General features: G+C 39.4%; 1 protein-coding gene across 2 annotated transcripts in view; it reads left to right on the plus strand.

Annotated features, from left to right (window-relative positions):
* Positions 1 to 10,597, plus strand: part of chrna6 (cholinergic receptor, nicotinic, alpha 6) — a 16,960-nt gene extending 6,363 nt beyond the window's left edge. The window contains exons 3-6 of one of the 2 annotated variants that reach the window (XM_053480291.1): positions 3,616 to 3,660; positions 7,224 to 7,333; positions 7,511 to 8,534; positions 10,103 to 10,597. In XM_053480291.1, coding sequence (XP_053336266.1) covers positions 3,616 to 3,660; positions 7,224 to 7,333; positions 7,511 to 8,534; positions 10,103 to 10,228 — 1,305 coding nt within the window. In that variant the 3' untranslated portion in view covers positions 10,229 to 10,597. The remainder of the gene's footprint in view (positions 1 to 3,615; positions 3,661 to 7,223; positions 7,334 to 7,510; positions 8,535 to 10,102) is intronic. The other variant, XM_053480292.1, reaches the window with a different exon arrangement.
* The last annotated feature ends 14,403 nt before the right edge of the window (positions 10,598 to 25,000 follow it).

Genomic DNA, 25,000 nt, shown 5'->3' on the forward strand with positions numbered 1-25,000 from the left:
TGATCACGTGACGCTCGGCATCAAAAAGCGTGATACATGATACTCGGTACTCATAAAAAAACGAAGACTTGCTCGTTTTCCGAATCAAAATTTATAAAAAATCTTTGCTCGTCTTGTGGAACACTCGCAAACCGTGTTACTCGCAATCCGAGGTTTCACTGTATAATAATATTTGAACAGTCAGTAATAAATTGACAGCTTTGAAATGATGTTAAAAATCCAATTAAAGATCTGGGAAAATATATAATCTTTTGTTCCATAATAATAATAATAACAACAAAACCTAGGTTATTATTTAAACTTTTGGAAAAAGAAGGTTGCCCGAGTTAGCTTCCTGACATAGCACACAGTTATCAATTTCTTTTACGACTTTAATCATGTTAATACAATTTCAGATTTTTTTTAACCCTTTATTGTTCTGTTAAACTTTTTGGTGAAGCAAATTGACTAAATCTTTAATCAATTCAATTCAATTCAATTTTATTTATATAGCGCTTTTAACAATGGTCATTGTCCCAAAGCAGCTTCACAAATTAAAGTTTTTTTTTTTTTTTTTTTTTAGAAAAGAAAAGAAAAGAAAATATTTGGAAGTGTGTATGTGTGAGAAAAGTGTGTCTAGATAATAATGAAATGAATGAATGATGAATGAAATGTCTCTGATGAGCAAGCCAAGGGTGACGGCGACAGTGGCAAGGAAAAACTCCCTGAGATGGCAATAGGAAGAAACCTTGAGAGGAACCAGACTCAACAGGGAACCCATCCTCATCTGGGTGATAACAGATAGAAATAACATCAAGTGTGTTGTGCAGGTGAAAGTTCAATATATCAGAAGTTGTGTAGATTCAGTTCAGCAGTAGGTGCAGAGGGCAGATGGGGTCAGGATCACTGGAAGCACAGGAGCAGGATGTGTAGCTCCAGCCATCATAAAGCAGAATCTAGCTGGAGCAGGTCCTTCTCAAGATGCCTTAGAAACCTCGCAGGGTTGGCCTTTGTCTACTGAAGCTGGCACAATCTCCAGATGCCTCGGGATGGGTAGAAAAATACAGAAAAGAAGGAGAAGTTAGCGTAGTTGCCATTCAGGATAGGTGTACTGGAGTATGAGGTTATGGGATGAGTTACGCGTATGCCAGATTAAAGAGATGCGTCTTGAGTCTACTTTTGAATTGGGAAACCGTGTCTGCTCCCCGAACAGTGTCTGGAAGGCTATTCCAAAGCTTTGGAGCCAAATATGAAAATGCCCTGCCCCCTTTTGTAGATTTTAAAATTCTGGGAATTACCAGAAGTCCGGAGTTTTGTGATCTTAAGGAGCGTGGTGGATTATAGCGTATCAAAAGACTGGTTAGGTATGTGGGAGCTAAACCATTTAAAGCCTTGTATGTAAGTAGTACTATTTTGTAATTAATTCTAAATTGAACAGGTAGCCAGTGCAGGGATGATAATATAGGTGTTATATGATCATATTTTCTGGATCTAGTGAGAACCCTGGCGGCTGCATTTTGGACTAACTGTAGCTTGTTTATTGAGGATTCAGGACAACCACCTAGTAATGCATTACAATAGTCCAGTCTGGAGGTCATGAATGCATGAACTAGCTTTTCTGCATCAGATACGGATAGGATACTCCTAAATTTGGCAATATTTCTAAGATGGAAAAAGGCTGTTTTTGTCACTATGAATATTATTATATTGAGTAAATATATTTATCTTTTAACATGAAGTGACATCTCAAGCGTTTGGGAGAGGCCTATCATTGGGTCCTTTTAAACAATTAAAAATAGATTGTTGTTATTCTAAGGCAGCACGGTGGTGTAGTGGTTAGCACTGTCACCTTGCACCTCTAGGGCCCGGGTTCGATTGCTGTCTCTGTGTGCATGTTCTCATGCATGTTCTCCTTGTGCTTGGTGGGTTTCCTCCGGGTGTTCCCAAATTGCCCATAGTGTGTGAATGAATGTGTGTGCCCTGTGATGGATTGGCACTCTATCCAGTGTGTACTCCACCTCGTGCCCTAAGTCTCCTGGGATAAGGTCCAGGCCCCACGCGACCTTGAATATAGGATAAAGTGGTACAGGCGATGAGTGAGTGTTGTTATTCTTGTCCAACGGATATAAAAATATGTTAAATAATAAGACAATTCATAGCCTAAGATTTCTCCAGTATCAGTAGTAGTGTAGTGCTGTTAGTCAACAGTTTTTGCAAAGTTACACAGAAGACGTCCATGCAAAATCCATGGTTGGACATACTATTGAAGTTTTTTGTTTCTGGATTGATGTATGTAGCCTTGCAAGGGGTCCAAGCACCGCAAATCATGGCCTAAGCGCTTGATTCCAAGCACCAATTGGACGTAGTAAAATCAGTCAGTAGTTCATGCAAAGTTACATTCATACTGTTGAAGTTTTGAGAGATAGCTCAGTGGCAACACTGTTAATGGTCGCATCATTATACATAACCAAAATTTTAAGGGTGGTTATAATGTAGCTGTGCCATTAAACCAAACCACTGAAGCCACTAAACATTCATCCAAGTCGTTAAAGACTTTCTACCAAACACATGACATGGAGGTTTATGCTAAATAAACTCAAGTGCTTTAACAATCCAAATATTTCTGTTGAGATTCTTGACCCCTCGTTTACTGCGTCAAATAACAAACCAGTAATCCAATCTCAGTGAATAATTTTTAATTGAACTGATTCATATCTGAACTGATTCAGTATATTCTTCTTGCAGGTATATAAGAGCACATTCCATATAAGAGCACATTCATAAGAGCGCATTCCAGTTCCTGTCAAATTCTGTTTAAAGCCGTGTCTAATTACTGTCCCCTTCCAGGACAATTCCTGCACCACTTTATTTTTCCATTTTGAAAGAACCTCTTTTTTTCCATCACCATCAGGTCAGAAAGTACAATAGGGGCTGAAATTTCCGCTCTCAGCTCCCAGGATGTCCTGCAGGCACTGTGCTTAGAGCTGCAGATTAAATTATCCTCTCCACAGTTATCTATCCATTGCCACAATCTTTCTTTTCCCTGAACAGAACTCTAGCCTGCATTCTCGAATTGCACGTAACATGTTCTCGTTCACGAGCCCTTCGCCTCGCTAGTAGCTTAGCTGTTGCCATTTTAAGAAATGTCCTGATACTTTACAAACAACGTGTATTCCATGACCTCAACCACTGGGACACCAAACCAAGACAACAGCTAATCTGACAATCCTGCCAGCTATCATACTTTAACACAGTAAGCTGAGTGATTAGCCAGTTTATTAGCAAATTGTGATAGAAGGGCAAAAATAGCGGAAAGGAAAAGTCAGTATTGGAATGAAAATATTACAATAGAAAAAGTTTTGGAAGAGATTTTCAAAGATTAAAAAGGTCCATATTTATTTAGCTTACTGGCTAGCGTGCTTGACACGTCATAGGGTGGATGTTTAACGTATTAGCAATTAAGCATTAAGGGAAATTTAAGATTATTACTGTATTAATACAGTATTGCATTAAAGGCATTACAGTCCCCCCCAAGATAAATAATTAATTAAAGGTTGCTAAAACTCAAATAGTAGCATTTTGTTCTGTATTATACATATAATAAAATATATTTTTAATCTTTTTCCTTTACTCTAGGATGAAGTCAATCAGATCATGGAGACCAACCTGTGGCTAAGACATGTAAGTCATATTTACATAGTAAATACTAGAAATGTGGTTACCCAGTGGAATATTTGGGTAACACAATTAGCTAATGACACAGCTAAGGTACAGTGGTACCACGGCATACGAACGCCCTGCCTTAAGAATTTTTACCTTAAGAACTTAGATTTTTGCATAAAATTTGCCTTGCGATACAAACTTTTTTGGCATATGAGCGACTGAATCGAATGTCGGCTAAGGGGGGGGAGGGGTGTGTGGTGGCATGGGGGGGGCTGTTATGGGAACAAGTGAAGTGAGTTTACATAATTCTTTGTGGGTTTTTCTTGCATTTTGTACAAGATTAAGTGAGGACATAGCACCATGGGTCCCAAGAATGTAATCAAGGATGGTGGGAGCCACTTTCAGTTTGGTTTTTAAAGCAGCCGGTGTGAAGCGGAATCATAAATTAAGGTTAAGTGAGGTTTAATGCCTATTTATTACATATTTTTCTTTATTTTCTAAATGTTTTGATTGTTTTTATATGCAAATAGATGATTATAGTGTTGAAAATGGTTAATATTGGTAATATTTTTGGGTGGCATCTGCATTTACATTATTTGAAGATAGAATTTGCAGGAGGAAATTTCACCATAAGAACTTGCCCATGGAACGGATTAAATTTGTATGCCGAGGTACCGCTGTAGTTCAAAATTTGACAAGCTAGAGTGAAATTTAATAAGCTTTGACTGTTGCTTGTTTGCTCCTGATTTCCTGGAGTTTTCAGTGTGTATGTGTGTGACCAAAAAATTCTCTCAGAACAGACAAAACTTTGAAACAAGTGGGCTACAACAAAAGAAGCACACTGGGCTCATTTCAGGCAATATTTTTCTCAACTGTCTTAACTGTCCAGTTTTGCTCCTGAATTGGGGCAAGATTAAGGGCTTGGAGATGAGTAGTGAACAAAACTACCGTGTCCGAATATTTGTCACTCACGTTAAAGGAAATGTAGTAATATCTTTCTTAAATAAATTTGAGACATAATTGTCAAAATTGCCACAATTGACTGAAGGACTCTTGTTTGACTCTTTACTATATACTGTAGATACGGGATCATTTTTAGCATGTTCAAGAAATATCTCTTATTACAGCTTGGTGAGGAAAATACCCGCAGCTTGCATGGGAATTTGCCTAATTAGAAAGAAACGAATTCATGTTACAGTCAAGTGGTAATATAATCTTCCCAACTCTACAGCATCTGCCTGTACGCAGGGTCAAGCGAGACAAAAACGAATGCTTGCGAAAGCAGGGGTTAAGACTTCAAACCCCGACACTTGTTTTGCTTCTGCTTGTTTTTGGGGTGTCTACCGATTTTCTTCTCATCAGTGTGTGTCATGCAAGTCTACACACTTTTTAAACACATTTAATCATTATGATAAGGACAGGAAACTGTGTGTGGAGTCTTCAGGTAAATCACTTGTCTAGTGTATCTTTTTTCATATGAAATAGGATTAGATTCAGATTCTAATAATATTTGGGAAATGCGATGCAAACGAATGCCATTTAGTTTTGTCTCGCTCGACCCTGCGTACAGTCAGACGCCGTAGAGCTGGGTGGATTATATTGCGGTTCGATTGTAACACGAATTTACCTTTTCATTCAATTTAGGTCAATTCCTGTGCACATCTATTTCTCAACAAGCTGTTATATGAGATATTTATGTATTATATACTGTATAGAGACAGCAGGTGTTTTGGTGTGTGTGTGTGTGTGTGTGTGTCTGTGAAAGACAGACGGTATAGTAGACACTCTGAGGTGTTATATACTATATACAGTATGTGTCTGTGTGTGTGTGTGTGTGTGTGTGTGTGTGTGAGAGAGTGTTAGAAAGGTAAGACACAAGCTTTAAGAGTTCCTGTATATGTGCCCCATGACCTTGTCTGTTATTCCGGCTTTCTGGAGGAAATCCATTTAGCTGTTAATAATTCATATATATTTTTTCCCCAGGCTGCTAAAAAAATAACTCTTTAACCCTTCAGGCACCAATGCAGTACAGTTAAAGATAGGAAAGATCCAGTTGTACAGTTAAAGATTTGAAAAAGACCAGGCTTTTGTCATTAGAGTATCAGGTGTCAGGTGTTTTTTGAGATGCTTTTCTGCTCACCAGTAAAGATCGTAAAGATTGATTATTTGATTAGTCGTAGCGTTCTTGTAGGGCCATTAAATATGAATGCTTAGCAAGTCAAATAGTTATTCGATTGAAAATTCTCTCTTTCTTCCCATCTCTACTATCGAGAAATATGGACGGCATTTCTCCGGTTGTATCAGAAGCATGTTTTGATGTGCCGTGTGTGGACAGCGTGATAGTGTCAGTCATGTTGTAGCAGTGAATCACATCCTGTGTGTGATGAGTGACTGTCCTGCGAAGACACACACACACACACACACACACACACACACACACACATACACACACACAGTACTTTATACATAAATAATTCATAACCAGATGAGTGACTGTCTAACGCAGGATATGATGGAAATAAATAGAGAAATGGATAAATAAATATACTTTTTCTATCTAATGGCTGCCACATATTTAAATGGCTCTTGGAATCTGCCACACAACGGCAGTATAAGATCCCCTGCTTCTGACGGTAATTTGAAACGTACACACTAACTAACAAAGCCAGGATGAGTGGTGCGAAAAAAGAGACTGAGATTTCAAAACCGTGAAGATTTCACTCCTCAGTCCAAGATGGCAGAAATGCCCAGATACTTTTTGCATGAGAGGAGTGGTGCCAACTCATCCCCTGTCAGTCAGAGTGACACTAATCCATCTTGAGCACCTCTGAGGTCATGTATCCCAGGGTGTTTAGCTGTGCTGAGGCCATGCGTGAGCAGTAGACGGTGTGGCGACTTCACGTGTTTGAGAGGAAGCACATGCTGTTCTTCACTTACTGCTTGGTAGCGATCCTGACAGGACAGAACGAGTTGCTGGGAAATTGGGAGAATATGGGGTAAAAAAAGAATGGGGTAAAAAAATTTTGTTGTTGTTACCTTTTGATGGAGGCCATAAAGTCTGGAACAAATCTGTCCCCCCCTGAATCTGACACACCAAATTGCCTTGATTGGCAGCCAATAAAACCTCAAACAGTCGGCTGTGACTGACTCACTGACAGCTGGTAAAATAAACCACATCTTCCATTGCTAATGATATCACTTAACATAACTTATCAATGTCAGTATTCTAATTCTCGCATAACTCCATTTCCTCCAAATTTGGTTATTAGCCAACTCGCATCTACAAGCTAGCATTGTCTATCCACTCAACCAGAGAGCATGGGAACCAGCGTTGCTTCCTTTGAGACACCTAAAGCCAGCCACCCATCTCTTTCAAACTGTTGCTCCAAAGGAGGGAAGCATAACACTAAAGGAAGAAAAATCTGCCCTCTTCTGCATACATGAGCTTATATAGAGCGCCATGAATGGCCAGTGTTACTCTGATCGACACCAGAGAGAATAATACCATCCCTCCCATCCAAGACAGATTCAAACTATTAACAAAGTTTTCTCCCCACTTTGGTGTCATTTACATCCTGTAGATCTGGAATGACTACAAACTGAAATGGACTCCAGCAGAATTCGACGGCATCGAGTACATCAGGGTTCCATCCAATAAGATCTGGAGGCCTGACATTGTGCTCTACAACAAGTAAGCATCCTCAATCAGGCAAATGTAACAAAGTTGCATAGTTACAAAAGTAACTTTCCCTTTCAGGGAAACTGTTTACCAACCATAGAACCGTGTTTGTTCAAGGAACCTCAAAAGTTGAGGAACCTTTATTTACAAATGTGCATGGATTTGTCTCTAACCACCTTGTTGCCCCAGTGCTGTAGGTGACTTCTTGGTGGAAGACAAGACCAAAGCTCTGCTGAAGTATGATGGCACCATCACCTGGGTTCCTCCGGCTATCTTCAAGTCCTCCTGCCCAATGGACATCACCTACTTTCCTTTCGACTACCAGAACTGCTCGATGAAGTTCGGTTCATGGACATACGACAAAGCCAAGATCGACCTGGTGCTGATTGGCTCCAGGGTCAACGTCAAGGACTTCTGGGAGAGCGGAGAGTGGGAGATCATCGACGCTCCAGGCTACAAGCATGACATCAAGTACAACTGCTGTGAGGAGATCTACACAGACATTACGTACAGCTTCTACATCCGTCGCCTGCCTCTGTTCTACACCATCAACCTCATCATCCCATGCCTCCTGATTTCTTTCCTGACCGTCCTCGTCTTTTATCTTCCATCAGATTGTGGCGAGAAGGTGACTCTCTGCATTTCTGTTCTCCTTTCCCTCACCGTCTTCCTCCTGGTCATTACCGAGACCATCCCCTCCACTTCTCTTGTCATCCCCCTGATCGGGGAGTACCTGCTCTTCACCATGATCTTCGTCACGCTCTCCATCGTCATTACCGTCTTCGTGCTCAATGTGCACTACCGCACACCAACCACGCATGCCATGCCGCCCTGGGTACGAGCCGTCTTCCTGCACGCGCTGCCCAGAGTTATGCTAATGAGACGTCCCATGGACCAGTCGGAATCCTCTGGAAAAGGCAGTTTGCCCGAGGCATCATCTGGGGAAAAAGAAGGTAAGAAAAGAAAGAACAGTTGCAGCAACTGTTTGGAGTTTGGTGAGGGGAAAGCGAGGGAGCCGGAGGTGAAAAAAGGGCCGTGTCCATGCCATCCGATGAAAGAGACTCCCGAAGGGGATTGTGGGAAACAGAGTCGGCAGCTGAGTGGCGTTAACACGGTGGTGGCGTTTTCAGTGGTTTCGCCTGAAATCAAGCAGGCCATCGAGAGCGTCAAGTACATCGCTGAGAACATGAGGAGTCGCAACAAGGCTAAAGAGGTGTGAGCGGCACACACACACAGACACACATTAATCACAGATTCCTTTACATTAAATGCCGTACATCATTTACATCATTACATTACTTTCTTTCTCACGTCATTCCATCCTTTGTTTTGTCCCACTTACATTTTTATTCTTGTATTCACAATGTTTTTAAAACCAATTTTTACATAAATTGATTCCCTTTTTGTTTTACTATTTTTCTACTTTTTTTTTTTTTTTTAGAAAAAAGTGTTTCTTACTTTCTTTCTTACTTACTTAACCAGTTTCTTCATTGTTGCATTTTTTTGTTACATTTTTTGCATTTTCCACATTGTTCATCCCTTCATTTTTTTTTCACTCCATCCATTCCTTTTTTCACCACTCTAGCATTTTGTCTTCTTTTAATTTTTTTCTCTCTTTTGTCTCTCTTTAATGCTTTATTTTTATTTATTCAAATTTTTATATTTTTTCCCCTTTCCTTTTTGTCTTTTTTTTCATCCACACATTATAGTTTTTATTTCTCTGCTTAAATTCTTAATTTCTTACTTATACCACTTTCCTTTCTTCCTCAATTTTTCTGTAATTCCACTTTTCAATTTTTCCAACAATTTTTTTTAAACAATTTTTCCAATTGTTTAAAAAACATATTTTCTTTTTGTTCAGTTTTTCTTGTTTCAATCCCTAGACTTTAACTTTTCCACTTTTCTTTCCTTCCAATCATTTTTCATTCAATGTTTTCGCTGTCATTAGTCTTTCTTTCTTTCTTTTCGTTTTTTCTTACGTACAGTAGCTAATTTCACTATTGCTGCATCTTTTCTACTTTTTATTTTTCACTCATCCCCTCCTTCTAACATCCCTTTTTTCATCACTACACCCATTTCTTTCAATTACTTTCTATTTTTTCATCTCCTCATCCTTTCTGTTTTTGTTTTCCTATACTTTGTGTCTGTTCCTTCCTTTCTCCCACCCATACCTTGTGGTTTTCATCCCTGTACTTACAGCAGATTCTTACTTTTTTATTTACTCCACTTCCCTTTCTCACTCCATTCTTTCTTTCTTTCTTTCTTCCTTTCTTTCTTTCTTTCTCCTTCTGCACCATAGATATCATCTTTTTTACTTTCTTAATACACAATTTTTTTCTTTTATTGCCTAGCCCTTTTCTTTTATATTTGTTTCTTTTTTTGTCCTAAGTTTTATCTCTGGATTTTATCTTTTCTTCTTTTACTCTACTATAACTTCCACTCTTACTTTTATTACTTCTTCTTTCTTTTTTCAGTCATTAATTTCTTTTTTTATTTTGTAACATCATCATTGCTGCCTCTATTTATATTCATATTGCTGATCTCACAGACCGCTAATATCCTCATTCGAATAAACCAGTGTGTACAGATGAGCTTTGCATCTATAAATATGTCATCTCTCTGTGAAGGTCTCAGTGTTTGATATGGAAATTCTTCACACTTCTTTATCCCACGTTCCCTCCTTTTCTTCGTCGTGATGCAGTTATTGCTGTCGCTGCCAGCACTGCCCGTGGTAATAATTATGATCCGTTAGCTTACTCTTTCCTATGCTTTCCGTTTTAGGTGGAAGACGATTGGAAGTACGTTGCCATGGTAATTGACCGAATCTTCCTGTGGGTGTTCGTGCTGGTGTGTGTGCTCGGAACAATGGGACTCTTCTTCCAGCCCCTCATCAGTTTCCTTGCGTGACAGCTGACAGTGATCGCACGTTCCCGACCAGTCCGAGACACACCAGTTGCTCGAATCTCACCAATCACAAGAAACACTGATACACAAGATTCCAAATACAATCAGTGAGAAGAAACAGAGAGTCTCACATTCTCACTTACTTTATGCAAAATAAAGGTATGACCACCTGACTAATACTGACTAATATCGAGTAGGTTCCCACCTTTTGCTACCATAACATTAATGCACTGTGTGTTCTCACACCTTTCTATCACAACTTTTCCTCAATTTGATCTACAGTAGGTCTTCTAATGGGTTGAACTACACGGGCCAGCTTTTACTCCCCATGTGCATCTGTAAGTTTTGGCCACCCATAAACCTGTCGCCAGTTCACCAGTTTTCCTTCCTTTTGGTACGTCCTGACCACTGTAGACCAGGAACATCCCCCAGAAGCTGCAGTTTTGGAGTTCCTCTGACCCAGTCCCCTAGCCATCACAATCTGGCCCTGGTTAAAGTAGCTACCGTGACCATATCTCATTATAAAGGTGGCTGGAAGGTGATGGTATATATATGGAAGGTGATGGTGATGTATATTGGCCCTGGTTAAAGTAGCTACAGTGACCATCTCATTATAAAGGTGGCTGGAAGGTGATGGTATATATATGGAAGGTGATGGTGATGTATATTGGCCCTGGTTAAAGTAGCTACAGTGACCATCTCATTATAAAGGTGGCTGGAAGGTGATGGTATATATATGGAAGGTGATGGTGATGTATATTGGCCCTGGTTAAAGTAGCTACAGTGACCATATTTACATTTACATTTACATTTACATTTAGGCATTTGGCAGACGCTCTTATCCAGAGCGACTTACAAAAAGTGCTTTAATGTTTACAACATTGGATACATACTTACACTGGGTTTACTAGGTTAATAACTAAGTACCATTAGTCCAACACAACTGAGGTGTTTTTTTTTTTTTTTTTTTTTTTGGGGGGGGGGGGGGTTAGTCCAAGTACTGGAGAAACAGATGCGTCTTGAGTCGTCGTTTAAAGATAGTCAAAGTCTCTGATGTACGGACATCTAGAGGAAGTTCATTCCACCATCTAGGTGCCAGAACAGAAAAGAGCCTGGATGAATGCCGCCCTCGATCCCTGAGAGATGGTGGGATGAGGCGAGCAGTGCTGGAGGATCGGAGGCAACGTGGTGCAGTGCGTGGTGTATCTCATTATAAAGGTGGCTGGAAGGTGATGGATATCAAATCCTTATGCTTGCCCATTTTTTTTGCTTCCAACCCTGCCTAATATATACCATCACCTTCCAGCCACCTGTATAATGAGATACTGTATGGTCACTGTAGCTACTTTAACCAGAGCCAATACTGTATACATCACCATCACCTTCCATATATATACCATCACCTTCCAGCCACCTGTATAATGAGATATGGTCACTGTAGCTACTTTGACCAGGGCCAAATTGTGATGGCCAGAGGACTGTGTCAGAGCAAATCCCAAACTGCAGCTTCTGGGGGATGTTCTTGGTCTGCAGTGGTCAGGACATACCAAAAGGAAGGAAAACTGGTGAACTGATGCACATGAGAAGCAGAAGTCGTCCGATCTAATAGAAGAGCTACTGTAGCTCAAATTACTGAAAAAAGGTAATGCCGGTTCTGATAGAAAGGAGTCAGTACACACAGTGCATCAGCGTTTTGGTTGCAGAAGCGGACACCTACTCAATATTATTGTAGGTTGGTGGTCATAATGTTATGGCCGATCGGTGTGTGTTATAGTACGGCTAAAGTGTGTAGCGGTCAGGGCAATAAAAAAAAGCTGATATTACTATAAATTTTCTCAGAGCCAGTTAAGCAAACACTAAAGGTCTAAAACCTGATGTGTTCATGCCAAACATGTGATGCTTTGATCAAGGTCTTGAAAGGCTAGAGTTTGGCAAAAATTGTTGAGTTCCATCAAAATAATAAACACAAAATAAATGTCACTGTCTTTAACCCTCCCAGCAGGAATGTTGTATTTATGTCGTAATGATGTTGCAATCAAATTGTTTTTAAACGTTAGAATGACTATGATAAAATGATGATGAGATAACGTTGAATGAATGATGCAAACACAATGTTGCAAACAGAAACTCAGACTATTAACATTGCCAAATCAACATCACAACAACATTTTAACAACCAAAAGATTCTTGCCGGGCTGGTAATATCACAGGACGCCACCTTAGCTACAAGCCTTGCTCGGGCTCACAGATGCACTTCAAAATGTTGTAGAGTGGCGGTAGTGAGAGTTGCCAAGAAGGGACCAAATTTATGTCAATATCCATGGTTTTGGAATGTTATCTCCAAAAGGCTCTTAAGGATGTTAAAGGTCAGGGGTCCAGATCAAACCAAAATCAACGGTATGCACCAGTCAAACCATCATCCTAACTCAGGAAAATGAAGGTTGGTTCCATGGTTGAGAGTGCTCCAGTGCCCGGTCCACATCAAAACAAAAATCAAGTGATTGAATCACGTGCAGAAGCCATCCATTACTTGATTGGTTCAAGTTACTTCCTGTTTTGAGTTTCATAAGGCCTGATGATGACCCAGGCGTGATGACATGTCATGTTGATATAAAAGGAATTAAAAATCCAACAGTTGAACCTAAAACTTCATGTCCAAACCTGACATATTGAAATGTGCAATTTGCAATGATAAGCCCCGCCCCCACACGGACCCCAAACCAAACAAAGGTGCAAAAACGTTTTAAGAGATACTGATTAGTGGAAAATCTTGTCTAGTTGGTTATTGTTGATCAACTTTAATAACAATCACCTTTCATACAGCATAAACTCAGGAATCCTTACAACGAAATTTGTTGAATCGTAAATAAACAAACCGTAAAAACGAGCTGCTCCCCTTGTTGACCGATTCTAAATCTTGTAATTTGACTCAATGTGTTGAATGATGTTTAATAGAATATAATAATAATAATAATAATAATAATGATAACAAAAATGACTCACTGGTCCTGTGTTTGCCACGTGTGTGTGTGTGTGTTTTGTAGCATCACTTTTATCCATCTTTCCATTATGCCGTATCGTGATTTCTTCATCTAAGGACTTGAGCAGGATGTTTGACACAAAAACCAACCACTTTGCACATAAAAATGCAAATCCCTTTAAAAAGACTGCATGATTTACTGAACGCTGTTATTTTTCCCCCCACGTTTCTCTCTCGGCGACATCTGTAATCCCTTTCTCAACATTTGCAGAAGCACAAAATTCTCTTGTTTAGAGCTGTTTGTACGTTTGTAAATCAGTTTTTTCTTCACTTATGTCCTTGAATTAAATAAATACTGAATAAAGTGCTGTCACTGTCGGTGTGTGCTTTCACTTGGGAAATGTTTTCATGGTAATCTCTGGATGCCTGCAGTGGTGTTTTTTTTTTCCTGGCTTCAGTCACGTTAAACGAGCGTTTGATGTTAAAGTCGCATTACCATAAGAGTTTCTTAAGGCAAGTGTAAACGCGACTTTATGTCCTGGCATGCGGATTATTCTTTGTGTAAACACTACTGTCACACCATGGAGTGAGTTGGGCGAATTTTTTCTCCATGTCATGCTAACTTGGCTAATTCTGGGCAGGTGTATGAGTACCATGCAAACGTGTGTTTTGAATTGAAATCTCCAGTGTCAGCCCATTACTCGGTTTATAATAAAAAATATATTTAAACTATTCAAAACAACTCCTAGTTTCAAGCTCTTCGTAAGTCTATTTTGGGGGAATAAACCTGAGGTAATTAGCTTTATCTAAATAAAACACTACTTTGAGGCTTTCATACATTATGAGGGACACTAACATGTTTGCACAAAGTGTATCTTTTAGGTGGATGTCTCTAAACATGGCAATCATCCTTGCCATGAAAAGGAGCAGTCGATGGTGAATTTTGGTGTTTGTCAAGGCTGGGTGTCTTCCTAGAGAAAAGTCACTAGGTTTTTCCATAAAATAAGAATAATTCAGAGGGAAACTGCAAAAGTGGAAGATAGGAGAAAAATGTCAGAATCCTCAAAGCCATTTTTAATTTTTAGCCATTTTAGAGGTTTATTAATAAATTCTTAGCAAACTATGGTTTACATGTCCAATAATACTTTATTTCATGTTTTCAAATATAATTGTATTCTTGAAAAACATTTATGTGTAAATTAAATTGGATTAGATGGGATAACATTGAATGAATGACCCTAACACAATGTTACAAAAAATACTTCAACACCAAATTCATGCCCAACCAATGGACTGAGCGGACCGAAGTTTAGTTTTACACTAAACAACAATAATTTTCATTTTTAATAAAAAATTCTTTCCAATCATGAGCATTTAACAACATAAGCATATATTGTTCCTAGCAGATATTTTTGCTAGTTTTTGGGAATTTGTTACTTGGAAAAAGCAAAATTCACCAAACAATACAAGAAGACATTTTTGGCTTGCAATGTTAGTAATATTCAACTAGAAATAAGCTTTAAAAAATCTTAAATTTGGTTTGTGATAATTATATTTTAAGAAATTATAGACAGGTTCAGAGGGCAAGATTTAGGGGTATTTCAGTTGCTAACATGTCTTTTATTTCACAGTATAAAAGCTAACCAATTTCATATTTAGGTTAATTATGCTAATGTCTCAAGTTCTTTCCAATCATAAGCATTTAAAAACATAAGCATATATTGTTCCTAGCAGATATTTTTGCTAGTTTTTGGGAATTTCTTACTTGGAAAAAGCAAAATTCACCAAAATAAGCAACATTAATTTCCATTTAAAAGAAATCTCATTGAAATCACATGTTTAAACTAAAAGCTAATTAAACTAAAATATAATATGTGAAGAACTTCCACTTAGTTTACTTAAAATCACATAGCATTTAGCATCCGCTATACTGATCTACCCCCACACATGGTCGGAAGCTCGAGTCATGCGTTTGATCGGACGGCCGCTGATCTCACCGCAGATGGAAACTAACTGAGTAATGAAAAGCCGTGAGCTAGCCAGCTTACTAATTAATTCGCGTTACAGCCTCGTCACGGACGAAAACAAAATCAACGCGATCGGGGAGCTTGTGCATTAATGAATTTCATAATCCGATCCTCCGATTAGCCGAATCCATTTCATGTAAATGAGCGTACAGGAATAAATCCTGGGAGCATAAGCAGGTTGAAGATGTGAAAGGAGAGAGAGATCTGTCTCGGGGGCATCACACACACACACACACACACACCCCTACTAAATCAGATTTTGCGCTAAATCAATAGCAGCAGCTGTTGTGTAATGCTAAACCCAAAAATGCTGAACCAGTTAACTCTAACGCTAGTTTGTTTATTACTAGTTTACAATCTATTTACTATCACAGGTACGTTAGCAATACAGCAATACTTTTAGACTGATAATGCAAGGTTAAGCCTGTATGCTATAGTGCTAGCTTGTGAATCTGTTTTTTTTTAACAAAATTATTTTACATCACAGATTAACTCGTATACGTGAAATTAACTAACTATAGAGCTTCTAGTTCATTACAGTGCTAGGATTGGATGAAGAAAATCCAAGGAACATTTTGTTAGTAATTTGTACTTTAATGCTACTCTTTGGGTTAGCATCTGTTTTGTTGTGAGGTATTTTGGCGTTATGCTAATTTGCTAGCATCTGGTTTAGCTTATTAATATTAATAATTTTAATAATGCTGCTTTAGCTCTTTGTTCTGATATGGGTTTATCCTGGGATAAACAGTAGCTATAACGCTAGTTCCTGCTCTAATACTAATTAGTCATTTAGCAAGTTTAATATAATGTTGTATTAAACCTCTCTATAATTAGTTTTTCACTGAGGTGTTAAGGTGTCTTTAATCTCTCTCTCTCTCTCTCTCTGTGTTTTTATCTCTAATCGGATCAGAGACTCGTTGACTTAATGGCCTTTTGACTGGAACAGCACACAACATCTCTCTCTTGTTCCCACATTCTGTCTGTCTATCTATATATCTTTCTGTGTCTGTGTGTGTGTGTGTGTGTGGTTCTGTGTGTCCTTTTCACTTTTCTTACCCCTTTTTTCTGTGTATGTGTGTGTGTGTGCGTGTGTGTGAGAGAGAGAGAGTGTGTGTAAGTGTGTGTGTGTGTGTGTAAGTGTGTGTGTGGTTACTATATATGGAACCAGAGATTCTTGTCACAGCAACTGCATCCCCATCCTTATGGGCTGCTGTATTTTTGACAGATCCCTGTGTCTGCTCACACACCGACCTACCCACCCACACACACACTCACACACCTGAGTCTAACAATGCTAGGTGTCGACCACAGACCTCAGCTGAAGTGTGCGTGCACACACACACACACACACACAGACACATAGATAGATAGATAGATAGATAGATAGATAGATAGATAAAGGAAATTGTCTTGCCCAAGGGCTAAACAGTGGTAAATTGGCAGTGCTGGGGCTCAAACTGCCAATGGTCCAATTAGAAACCCAGTAAGCTAAATATTTCACATTTAATTTTTTTTTTTTATTGGTTTCTTTCCAGCAGGAACAGAAAAAAAATAAAAAACTTCCAGAAACCAAAAGTACATAAGCATTGTGGCTACATTCCTATGAACACACTGCCATCTTTCTTGCAAAGCTGAATCTTTGTTACCATTAGCATTAGCATTAGTGCCCTATTTAACATTACCATGTCACCTGGGTACGTGCTTTTCCTAAACCTCCCTTAGGGTTCTCTGGTTTCCTTCAGAGCCTGGAGGTGGATTGTTGACTTGTGGTTAAACAAAAAGTCTCTTCAAAACCAACTGAAAATATCAAATTTCCAGCAGTCCCCCTCCTTTAATATGTTTTTGCTAGCTAGCTACGGTCGCTTGCGCCACATTATTTTTTTATTAGACACTAACTGCGTTATTTTTCTTTTGTGCCCATTGACTGTAGTTCAATTCAATTCAATTCAATTTTATTTGTATAGCGCTTTTAGCAATTTTCATTGCCGCAAAGCAGCTTTACATAGTCAAAAGAATTATTTTGGTTTGTATGAAATGTGAATTTGTATGAATCAAAATGGTCAGTTTGTCCCTGGTGAGCAAGCCGAGGGCGACAGTGGCAAGGAAAAACTCCCTGAGATGGTAAGAGGAAGAAACCTTGAGAGGAACCAGACTCAACAGGGAACCCATCCTCATTTGGGTGAAACAAAAAGCAGTAAATGATCTGCATTTATACAGTGTGTAGGGTGGGAGGCAGTTCAGCTATAATAGCTGATGTTAATTGACTGTAGTATGTTGGGACTTAACAAATACATTGTAAATTCCAGTTCTATGCCAGAATAACACAGCTGAAATATTCCCCCTGCTGTAAATAACAGGAGTTAAATGTATTTATTGAGGTTTATGCCCTCTGGACCGTTAACACCCGCCGCGGTAACCGACCTCGCGAGCACGCCTCGCACTTGGCACTTAATGATTTTAATCTTTCCCATAAACCCAATTCTCCTCCGCACGTCTGAGGAATAACGCGGCACGGCGCACAGCTGGAGTCGCGATCGGCACCGCAGACGTCCCTAAATAGAAGCTCGTTTGTATTCATGGGTTCAGCGGAAATGTTTATGACACATTTATGAATAATAAACTGCAAATCTGGCTCAGAGGATGGGGGAAGTGGGACTGAAGTGAACTTAAACTGATCCGAGATGTGTCTGTTTCTTAAATAAGAGCTTAGGAAGGGTGTGTGTGTGTGTGTGTGAGAGAGAGAGAGAGAGAGAGAGAGAGAGACTAGGCTGTCACATGTCAGAGTGAATTTTACAGTTAAAACACTGTTCAAATTTCCTGAACATTTCAAAGTTTCACCAAAAACTCTTAGCTTAGCTTGTTATTATTATTATTTTTTTTAGATTTAATGCTAGTATGACTTAGCTTGTTTATATTTAATGCTAGTATGAATTAGCTTTTTTATATTTAACACTAGTATGACGTAGCTTGTTTACTGTTTGCTACTAGTATGACTTATCTTGTTTAAATTTAACCCTATGACTTACAGTAGCTTGTTTAAATTTAACACTGATATGACTTAGTTTGTTACATTTAACACAAGTATGACTTAGCTTGTTTATATTTAAAGCTAAAATGGTTTAGCTTTTATATTTAATGCTAGTATGACTTAGCTTTTACATATTTAACACTAGTATGATTTAGCTTGTTTTCGATAATGATAATATGACTTAGCTTGTTTCTATTTGCTTCTAGTATGACTTAGGTTGTTTACATTTAAGGGGAATATGGCTTAGCTTTTTATATTTAACGTTAGTATGACTTGGCGTGTTTATATTTAATGCTTGTTTGACTTAGCCTAATTAAATTTAATGTTAGTATGACAGCTTGTTTAAATATAACGTTAATGTGACTTAGCTTGTTTAAATTTAACACTTGGCTATTTTATATTTATTGCTAGTATACATTAGGTTGTTTATGAATAATAATTAAATGCTAGTTTGTGGATTACCCCTTTTCATAAAATGCTAGCTAATGAGTAAGCATTTCACTATAATGGTAAATTGTGCTAGTTTTTTGGCTAACCACCTTTACTATAATGCTAGTTAATGAGTACACTTTTGCCTCTTTTGCTAATTTGTAAGCTACCCTGTTTACTATAATGTTAGATGGTTAGTAAACTTTTTACCTAAATTAGTCAAATTATGAGCTACTCTGTTTACAATTATGCTAGTTTGTGAGTTAACTAATGCTAGTTCGTGGATGAGCCTAGCCTAGTACTAGCTTTTGGGTTAGCTGGTGTGAAATTAGCTAATTTCCAATACACGCTTTGGTTGGTTGATCAGTCCCTGAATGTCAATTGGTCTTCTATAGAGTACTCAGTGCACTATGTAACGATGAAGATTCTGTTTCTGGTTTGACTAAGAAATGTTTTGTGTGTGTGTGTGTGTGTGTGTAGAGACATTTCCTTAGGAATGACTTGAGGAACGTCAATGCTGTAAAGCCTTTTAGGACTCTAGCAGGACAGAAGGTCAATGAAATGTTCAGTGAGGCGTCCCCCTCTCTCTCTTTTTCTCTATCCGTCTTTCTATCTATCTGTTTTTTATTCCCCTATCCATGTCTCTCAGCCCTTTTCTCTCTGCTTATGAAGACATCTCTTCCTACAGACACAATGGCGGTCTGTATTCAGATATATTTTTTTATATAACTGTCTGAGCTTAGTCTAAGGGAGTGTCAATATGTGTGTGTGTGTGTACTGTTATGCCTTAGCTGTGGAAATGCATCTATGAATAATGTAAGCTACCTTATCTTTTAATGCGTCTCTCTCTCTCTCTCTCTCTCTCTCTCTCTCTCTTTCTCTCTAAAGTGAACTCAGAGACACAGCAGGGTTTGAACCTTTGTCAATTTTACATCGCCTTAAACGTGTGTTTTGATGCAAAGTTCAAAAAAGGGTCTATCAACTTTACATGACAAGACATTAACGTAAATGAGAAACTTTGGCCACACATGCCAAGCACATGTGTGTCTGTGTTTCTGTGTGTGTGTGTGTGTGTGTGTGTGTGTGTGTATTTCTTAATAATTCATACAGGTCTGAAGATGCTTGTGCTCAAGAAGAAGAAACTTCTATCTCCAAAGTGCGTCAATAAGGAATTTTACATTTACTCATCTTAAGCTTAAACTAGCGTTTGTCCAAGCCGCTGACCAAATTCTTAAAATTTTAACCAAAGTGTTCAGTACTGAATAAACAGACTAGTTCATTTATACCAGACTGATGCTAAAGCTTTCTGGTGCGCCCAGACCTCTAAGCTCTACCCTAAGCGTTAACCTCTAAGCTTCTGGGGGCAAATAAGATAGAAAGGCGCTTGTTTAATTATTTGTTTGTTTGAAGACATGAACACACCTAAAGGTTTCCTTTCTTTTTCCAGCCTGTGCTTGTCATTTCAATATAAATAACTTTGTTTATCTCTTCCATATTTTTCACTGAATATTTTACAGTGCGTAAAACAGCGCCACTGTAAATGTTATGTAGTAAATGTGTGGTGAAACATGGTATTGCACCCTTACTGTAGATTAACGTCATGCCTGAAGGGAAACCAGGCAGAATTGGTTTCCCTTGGTAAAAATAAATCAAGCAATAGATAAATAAATAAATAAATAAATAAATAAGGATTCACCAAGCGCATAAGACTATTGTCATACCTTTATCAACATGTGATCTGTTAAGACTTCCCAGGAAGTAAGCGTGAATTAGAATTTTCCTTTTGAAAAAAATCCATCCATCCATCCATCCATCCATTTCTCCATCCAAGAAACCGCTGTTGTCCAACCAGGGACCATGGCGGCCAATCAATTTATTCCCCCTTTTTTACAGCTGTGGTAGGACATTCACATGTGCACACACACTACATGTAATTTGTGATTAGTTGGCTTCCTCAAACTTTTTCCCCATGCCACACCATTGCTAATTACATGATGAAAACAGAGCCCTGAAGAACACCATATTTGACATTTTTGTTTATTTTTTACTACACAAACCTCAAAGCACCCAAACATGATGTACAAACCTGATCGTGGATACCTATTTAGCCTATTAAAAGCCTGTCTTTCAATATGTTACTTTAAAGTTAGTAACTGCTAATGTTAAAATAAGGGAATGGATTTAGATCATGAAATGTGACTATGGTAATCTAAAAATGAAAGACGCTGCTTTTAGTTGGTAGAAATTCCAAAACTAATGGAGAGAAACACAAAAATAAAAATAATTCTAAAGTAGCTAGCTTGGTAACGTTTGGTAAAATATTGTACACTATAATCGAAATGATTGTTCATACTGTACTGTATTTGCTGGTTGGTCAGGAAACCATTATGTGGTTCTTCCCATAAGCTCCATCCTTCTGAACTCAAAACGTATATATATATATGGCTGGAACTGCTGCTTATACTGTATGGGTGTGGCGTTCTTAATTTCCTTAAACCATGGTGGAAAATGGAATTGCACAGACAGAACTAAGGTGTGTGTGTGTGTTTCCTGTGTGAGAAAGAGGGAACACTGTTGTGTCCTGATGTAGCTTCATTTTAAAAGATTACCATTTAGAGTCTATTGTGTTTGGCCCATTTTTTCCCCACTTACTCAGCCACGGTGAAATGAAACTTTAGCACACAATGGAAGGAACCATTTTATACCGACACTTATTTGGACGCCCCACATTTGCTCTCTTAGAGGGAATAAACACATCCTGGCCTAGTTTTAAAAGAACACAATAATGATTTTCGCTGTAGTTGCCGTTGTTCAAAGGGGTTGGGTCAAGATTATCGACCGCCCTAGAAATCTGCACCAGGCTTAAAGATGTAGTGCAGATCAAATCTTTGTTCCACTCGCAAGATTTAGAGGTACCGTATCACGATTAAGTGTTAGCGTTCGTCTTGGAATAAAATACGAGGAGTTTGTGTGTGCTGGAGATATCCGTACCAAATGAGTCACTCCGCTGTGTTAGAACCCTCGATCAAAGAATTTTACGAGGCAATATAGGGAAAAGTTCAGGCGGGAATTTATTTTCAACTCCCACAGAGACACGCAAACAAAACAACAACAAGGCGCTATTTTCCGCTCTGCCCATGGGCTGCGAGGAATAAAAGCGACTAAAAGGTTTAACAAACCCACGATTTCTAACCTTCACCTGTCACTCGAACCTGGAACCCCCCTGACACTGCGATTGTGTAAAAGACTTATATGTGAGAGTTGATGATACAAGATCATCTCCGTTTTTGAAACAAGAACTCACACAAGTTTGTTTCTTTAATATGTAAAGCATGAAATATATTTTCTTTTTTCCTAAAAGGTTTGTGTGTGTGTGTGAGGGAGAGAAAGAGAGATTTCTGTTTCTCCTTGTTCTCATTTATGCCTTCCAGCATGAGTATGTTTATTATTATTATTATTATTATTATTATTATTATCATTATTATTATCAATTAATTAATAATATGATCAACCCACCCTTCCAAGTATAATTATAACAAAACGATGAGAGCCAAGGTAGGTGAATCACACACACACACACACACACACACACTCATTTCTCTCTCATGGTCTCTCACTTCCCCTTTCTTCATCACCTGTTATCATTTCTGAGTCATTACTCCTGTTATTTTTTCCTTCTCTTTCCAGAACAATCTCCATCCAAAAAAACAAACTATACAGTCACATGTATGGGGACACCTGAACATCTTTCCCAGGCCGTTTCCCTTAACTAAGCTCAACACATACTATTCCAAGAAAGAAAAAACCCCAAAAAGACATTTATGCATCATGCAGAAAGCAAGCTCCATGAAGACACTGCTCTGCCAAGTTGTGGTAGCGAGTCAAGTTTCCTGGGCTGACCCCTGACCTTTAGAACAAATTGGAACACTTTCTGAACCTTGCGTGATAGGATAGGGCATGTAGCCATGCCATGACGTGTCCAGGATCTGCAAACTGGCGAGGCCCAGCTGGCAGCTCGCAGCCATCTGGAGCATTTGTTCTGGTCATCCTGCTCCCAGAAGGTCCCCTCTTTATTCACACTATAGGCACCTGGACTCCTTTAGACCTGACCCTAAGTAGACGCCATCCAGAGCCGGTGTCGATCATCATTTGGATCCCGTTAGAGAGTCTAGCTGATCAGAGCATGCACATAAAGCAATCCAGTATATTCCAGCCTGCCGCTATGAGGCTCTGTGAAAGGTCAGAGATAACAAAACGTGACAGCTTTACCACCAGACAGGCGGTCCCTGTCGCTTTTGAGACAGTGTGGTGAGGTGGATTGAGACCATGATGCTCAAAATGAGGTGAGGTTGTCTAGTCGAACAGACTGTGGTCTGTTTGTCAGGAAGTCCAGGTTCCAGTTACAGCGTGGTGTTCTGATGCCAAGCTGTTAGCTTCAAGACTAGCTTAGAAGGGCTGACCGTATTGAAATTTAAGCTAAAATAGAAGAATAAAATCCTGGCATATGTGTTGGGGTTCTCCAGGTGAGTCAGGGCAGAATGGAGCAACGTGGAATTGGTATCCTGTGTGGTATCCAGAGCAGGTGGCAGACAGGCTTTAAGGTGGGTGAGGACCAGTCTTTCAAAGCGCTTGGCGATGACATGGGTAAGTGCGATGGGATGAAAGTCACTGAGCGCTGTTGCTAGTGGAGTGCTTTGGCACTGGCTCAATGGTAGCAGACTTAAAGCAAGCAGGGACAGTTGCAGAGGCTAAGATCCCCTTCCTCAGATTGGCTCTGGCGGCGTTGTAGGTCTCCCGGTCTTCAGACCAGAAAGCTGCATCGTATGTTTTAAGCAGAAGGTGGACATTCTGAATAGGGAACACTATGATGTTAGTGTTTCTTCTTGTGGTTTCCCAATCCACAGACCTGTTAATGTGATCCAGAACAGAGCTGTATAGGTGTTGATGCTAGTGTCAGAGTCAGTGGTGCCCTGAGAACTGTTGCTGGAGAGCAGCTTCAGCCGCATCCAGCCAGACTTTAACAGTCCTAATTGTAGGTTTCACACATTTGATGATTGGAGAGAGGTCTATGTGTATACGAAGGTTAGATGCTGTTGGAATTTTGTACAGATCCTACAGTATTTAAAAGCTTCATCATGATGCACAGTCTGTAGATTGTCAGCACTGAGTTCAGTCATGGTTGTCCTAGGCCTTAGCATCCTAGAAAAACCTTGGAAGCACTGGTCGATGTGTGTTTAGCCTTAGCTTAGTCTGAGGTCGTCCACGTTTTTACTCGTCTTTGTGCTCGTGCCGGCCTCTTCCATTTAGGACGAAGGGCTCACTCTTACATGCTCCGGTGGTTACTGGTCGAAGTTGAAAGTGTAGTCATGTAGTTGTGTTGATATGATTCATATCCAAAAGTGACAGTCTGTTGTAGGTTATTGCGTGAGCACACAGGAGAATATTGCTTAAATATGCACGTATACAGCAAATCTGAAGACATCCTGAGGATGGTCTCATGGACTCAGCTTTATTGCTGGCCTAATCACTTTAAAGGACATCCACCCCCCAAGTGTGATGATGTAATAGAGGAGTCCCATAGTTATGGAACACCTATATATGAAACAGCACATGAAGGTGTAATTAAGGCTTGTATTGATGAGCTCTTCCAGGGACATCCAGGGACCAGACCATCAGAGAAATAATCGCTCAATCGATTGATCGCCTTACCCTTAGCCTTTAATCCATGTTTGTAAAATGAGTAATGTGAATGTGATGACAACATATAACACAGAACAATGGAACTGACAAGCTTTTATGTGCTTATGCAAGGAATCTACAAGTGTATACACACACACACACACACACACACAGACACACACATACATACACAGCCCTCTGGAGGCCCATCTCTTCTTCCCACCTGGGTGGTTGAAGACATACTGCAGCCGAGCACCTGCTGTCACACACACACACACACACATCTCTGTGTGAGTCAGAAACAGACCATGTATGCTCGCATTCCCTCGTGCATGATTACACACACACACACACACATTCAGTGTATGGAACGTAATTCCTCACGACAGGTCGTCTCGCATCGCTTGCCTTTCTTCCCCAAGTTATCGACCCACTCTTCGTCTCCACTCACACTCCATCTCTCTCTCTCTCTCCGAGGTTGAGTGCAAAAGTTTACACCTCCTCATCAGATTTCAAAGGAAACCCTCCTAAACTTTTGCGTCTTCCCGTAACAACAGATCAAGGCTATATGAGTGTCCCCCTGCTGTCATGTCCACTTGTACCCCCCCCCCCCTCTCCTGCTTCTTATCATC

Source organism: Clarias gariepinus, chromosome 20 (assembly GCF_024256425.1).
Source record: "Clarias gariepinus isolate MV-2021 ecotype Netherlands chromosome 20, CGAR_prim_01v2, whole genome shotgun sequence".
Lineage (NCBI taxonomy): Eukaryota > Metazoa > Chordata > Actinopteri > Siluriformes > Clariidae > Clarias > Clarias gariepinus.